The 5,257-nt window shown below is 41.1% G+C and overlaps 2 protein-coding genes across 2 annotated transcripts; both read right to left on the bottom strand.

Moving 5' to 3' along the window:
* Positions 1-307: 307 nt before the first annotated feature.
* Positions 308-1,271, bottom strand: LOC143261221 (uncharacterized). The gene is made up of 2 exons (XM_076527793.1): positions 1,094-1,271; positions 308-1,010 (listed from the first exon to the last, which is right to left on the bottom strand). The coding sequence occupies exons 1-2, from the start codon at positions 1,156-1,158 to the stop codon at positions 380-382; spliced, it is 696 nt and encodes a 231-aa protein (XP_076383908.1). The 5' UTR covers positions 1,159-1,271; the 3' UTR covers positions 308-379.
* LOC143261218 (uncharacterized) lies at positions 1,264-3,051 on the bottom strand. Its single transcript, XM_076527789.1, has 2 exons — positions 1,422-3,051; positions 1,264-1,278 (listed from the first exon to the last, which is right to left on the bottom strand). Exons 1-2 carry the CDS (start codon positions 3,048-3,050, stop codon positions 1,264-1,266), a joined length of 1,644 nt encoding a protein of 547 aa, XP_076383904.1. The 5' UTR covers position 3,051.
* Positions 3,052-5,257: the final 2,206 nt, after the last annotated feature.

Genomic DNA, 5,257 nt, shown 5'->3' with positions numbered 1-5,257 from the left:
AACCGTATTCGACAAAGGATACACGCCGAACTGGTCAACGGAAGTATTTAAGATCGCGACGGTGAAACGAACGAACCCCGTCACGTATCTTTTGGTTGATTTGCAGAACAAACCTATCGCTGGAGGATTTTACGAATACGAGATATGCGCTACCAAATATGCCGACGTGTATTTAGTAGAAAAAGTATTGCGTCGAAAAGGAAATGAAATATATGTGAAATGGTTGGGGCTGGATTCGTCACATAACTCTTGGATAAAGAAATCATCTGTACTTTAATTGTATAATGTAATGTTTATTTTTGTTTCTCTAATAAACATGAAAAAATACATAAATGCTTTTTACATTAATACTAATTAATTCCCCCACACGCACACAATTTCAACGATTCGCTTTCGATACGATTAGATCTAAACATAAAGCTAACAATTCGCAATCGATCAGACAATTTCGTTCGAACAATTCGTTTGTAAAAATTACGGTCGCATAATTCTGCTCGTTATTGGAGTTTTTTACAATGTCAACGAGCTTCGCGAATCTATCCTGAGTTTCTGGAATATTTTCTAATAACCATGAATACATATGATCCATACATAACTCTAATTTGTACAAATTATCCATCGTCTCTTTCGTAACATAAATCGATGCTTGAGAATCGAACAACTTGATTAGACTCATTCCATTAAAATTTACAATTTGTAACGATAAAGTCTCATCAATTTGTTTTTCCTTCTTGTCCGCGTCGAAGTAATTGTGAATATAATCTCTAGTTTTCACCAGCAGTTTCCACGTAGCCATTGAAAAAGAAATCTCTGTTCCACGATTGTCCCCCAAGACAAACTCGACGCGCAAATTTTCATCCACGCGTACACAAATTTCAAGGAACTTGAAATAATTGCCGGCTATGGAGTATCTTCTACCCAAGATTCGTGCGTTGCGCGGTATCTGCAACTGATTCTGCTGCGACTGGGGTTGCGACTGTTGAAACGACCGTTTCATCGAAATGGAGTATCTATAAAAGAAATAACATACAATATTTTTTTTCTTCTTTCATAAAAGGAACATTTTATTCCCTTCAAACTTTCTTTTACTTACCCATAATTTTTATAATCGTTGTGAGATCCATTTTTATGTAAAAAATTATTGGTTTGATTTGACATTGTGAATATTATAATACTGAAGAACAACTGCGCTATAAGAAAGTAATCTGTAGAACGCACTACTCGCTGTACGCAATGTCAAAAGCTTATATATATACAATTCCCCTACCATTTTTCCCCCTTCTTACACGCAAGATAACAATACGAGGAGCGTATACGCCCCTTTTCCGCTTACAAATAAAAGTGAACACGCGCGCGCAACACGGGATTCGAAACATCGATGAAATTATATAACCGCTTTTATTTTTTCTAACTCCCCCCACTCCCTCTCCCTCCTGCCCCCCCTCTCCCCCTTTCGCGATTTTATAATGTCCCCAAGGAAGGGTTTCGATCGAATTGTTTAAAATGTATCGTTTATCATCGTATGGACTCAATGCTAATTTACTCTGTGATACTGAATACACTTGATGTTGTATAGACATTATCAATTTAACGCAAACTGATTTTTCTAAATGATCGTGAAGGCATGCTAAATAGTCGTCGAAAGTTATATTTTTAATCGTCACGTTAGTCTTAATTCCTTTAATCTTTTTTACATCGTCTTTGTCTTGTACCCGAATAGCATACATTTTCGAGCGAAGACCCACAAACTCTGTCATGATTTTACCTCCGTTCTCGTCCTTCATTAATCCTAATACTTTATTATTCGCGATCGGAACGCCGTACACGTTATTTCTGTCATAATTGGAAGTATCGTATCGGTGAATGTCACGTTTTATCATCTCGTACGCGTCGTCGCAAATAATCTGATAAATTAAACTGTCCGTGTCCGTGTACAAAATCCTGCATCTTTCTTGAAAATTTGGAAGCATGTAGCCATAATGAAAATCATACAAATGTAATTTTGATATGTCCAACACTGACATGCCTATGTAAATAGGTTTATAAAATTTAATAGAAAACTGGTTCATTTGAACTGCGACAAAATCCTCGGAGAATACGGTACAGCTATGGAAATTTGGACGAGCTATTAAATGCTTAGCACCGTGTCGACCGCTCCATCGCGAGAGCAACTTTACGTTTACATGATTTCGAACGTTTTCCATCGTTTTTCCAAACACTGCATTGTTCATCAGTTTGAACAGATTCTTCGAGAAGTCATTGTTTGCGTTGGCGCGCAACCTCGTATTTAAATCTATGTAACGACGTAACCAACATGATTGTTCAAACTTCAGTATCCGATGAATTTTCTTTAATTTTAAATTATACCTCAAACATTGCTCGAGGTATCGATAATGGAGTACGTAACGATTCTTATCGCTAAGCGTTGTCAACAGTTTCTTTTGCAACGTCACAACCTCGTGAATCGGGCAATAGGGAAGATCCGCATGAGCATCATGAATTTCCTGAGGATACTCTAAGTCAACTTCTAAAATGTACCCGACGGGACTGTCGATCGGCACGGAATCGATGTTGAAATTACTCGTATCGTCAACCCATTGGAAACCCCTGTGCGGCAAAAGCTGCGACATGGCCCAGCCATACAAATTATTAACATCGAAATACATCAGATAGCTAGACGGCTCGGCCGAATCGTACGTCGACACATACTTGTTATTCGCGCGCGCGTAACGATGCGAACATTGACTCAACCCACCTCGTATTCCCCGTTCCACGAACAAAAGCATGTCAACGTCGGTGAACAATTCCAACTCGATCTTCGTCAATTTTAGCATCGCGTCCCACGCGAAACCGGGCAACGTATAATAGTGCGCTGGATCGAGTTTATAATTCTCGAGCGACTTTTCGCGAAAATTTTCAAACACGTCGGCCAACAACAACACATCCAATTTCAAGTACAAGTCGCTGTACTGTCCTAACGTTTGTATACCGAAACGTGACCAACTTCGTTCGCGTGACAATAGTCGACGTCGGATATCTCGCTGTCGCATAACTGATTATAAAATGCTTCGCGCGTGCACAAGTGTCGCTTAATTTGTCATAGGTCGATACATAGGCGTATGGGAAAACGCCTTTCCTGGTTAGAAGATGAAAATCATCGTTCGAAAGACGATTGAATTGGCTCCTCACAATATGCAAGTCGCTCTTGTCCAAGTACGACGACAACTTGTCCAGACTCGAATTCAAGAACTTGAACGAATCGATGAATCGAAACTTTATGCACTTCTTCCACGATTTTTTGATCGCATCTTTATTCCTCTTACTGTGTTTTGTGAAAGAAATGTACTTCTCTTTCGTCAGCGGTAACGCGTCTATTTTACCTTCAAACGCGTTTGCCAATTCTTTGATGAAAAAGTGTGCGTCGTAGCCGGACAAATTGTGAAAAACCACCGGTATCACGTACGAGGATTGATAGCTCAGACTGCAACGGCTGTGCGCCGGACCCCGATACGCACCTGTGAAATGACAATGATCATGCATTCGCACGTCGTCATTACCGAGTGGTTATTCGCACACGTGACAATACGTGGCGGTACGAAAAGTTGAGATTTGCGCGGCGATCAACGGAGCCATTGGAACCGTTCGATCAAACACCGGCTGCAATTTACAGCTCAACTCGTGCAACTTCGATGCAAACCATGTGATACAACCTTTCTCATCACGATAAGCCTGATACTCGCTCAACGAACTGTCGTATCGGCAATGGTGGTAGTAGCCTACGCTGAAGGCATGGTGATGTTGATATCTACAGTAAGCTCCATGACCTTGATCTTCATGTTTCTCCAGCAGGCATTCCAAGTCTGCGTAGATAACGAACGGTGTCGGTTCCTTGTACGCATAATTCTTGAACTTCAGCCATTTATCGTCTTCCGTCGGAAGTTTCAAAGCACATTCGTTCATTCGACTGCAGTCGATCTCGTGAATGCTCAATTTTTCCTGCGATTGGAAATACTGTAGACACCTGACAAAAAAACATAGTTTTTTATTTTAGTTTTTCTCGCCCACCACCACCACCACCACCACCACCACCACCACTACCATCATCATCCAGAAGAAAGAAAAAAATTTACATGTGTGGATCTTACCGATCGCAAATATGCTTATTGTGCTGCGTGCTGATCTGAGATGAAACCAGACGAGATAAATTCCTAATACACAGATAATGATTGCGCAAGTTTTCGGAGTCGTGTATGAGCAGCAAATTTACATGTTTCTCCCGCTTCCTTGAGGTCAAATGCAACGTCCGACATCTTTCTTGTTCCCCTCCCTACTCGAACACGTTCACGGAAACGTCATTCGCTTTTTCGAACTTTGGTATGTCCTTGAACAACATCGGCAATTGGAATCCCTCGATGTGGAGCACATCGCTGTAATGCGGATAGGATGATGTGCGATTCAAATTATTTTTAGCTGGATATAGGCTTGCCACCACTGCCCAATAGAAACATGCATTATCGTCGTCACTGTACACATTGAGGACTGCTTTCTTTAATTGCACTGTTCGAGGCACGGATACCTGACAACTTGCTTGTAACGGTTGATATTTGTTGGAATTCACCATCAAATGCAGGATCTTCGATAACGCCCATCCACTGTCTCGTTCTTGAAACTCTTCTATCGATGTCAAAAGCGTTGGCACAACATCTTTCGCATACCAGCGACGTAGATTCGACGAATGAAAGAGCGCGACGTTTCGCGTGCTAAAACTTTTCACCGAAACCTCGTCGCGCAGCACAAATTCCGCCTCCAATACTACGTTCACTTTTAACGACAAATGAACGTTCAAAAGTTCTGTAATACGATTCGTAACTATTCGCTTCGCGTGTTGCAAGAAATTACGTGGATCGACATGCTCGACGTTGATCACAACGCCGGTCGATATACGATTCTTAAACGCCGACTCAATGTTCTCCCAACGAAGAGTCGATGCTCTCGCGCCAACGTTTCCATACAAACCGCTACCAACGCGTGACGAAAACCGATGATCTAACGAGACCTTCAAAGTTTTCATACGACACATGATCGACAGTAAACTCGATTTTACACCTATGGGTGCTTCGTTTTTCTTCACAATGATCATATATTTCCTACACCATTGTAAACATTCAATACATGATTTCGTCCATTCGCGATACTCGTACACAGTTCGAATCATCCTTGACATATGTGTTAACGATTTCAACATGTCCTTGCAAAC

The sequence above is a fragment of the Megalopta genalis genome, unplaced genomic scaffold (assembly GCF_051020955.1).
Source record: "Megalopta genalis isolate 19385.01 unplaced genomic scaffold, iyMegGena1_principal scaffold0042, whole genome shotgun sequence".
NCBI classification, from domain to species: Eukaryota; Metazoa; Arthropoda; class Insecta; order Hymenoptera; family Halictidae; genus Megalopta; species Megalopta genalis.
This window is presented reverse-complemented; position numbering and strand designations above follow the sequence as displayed.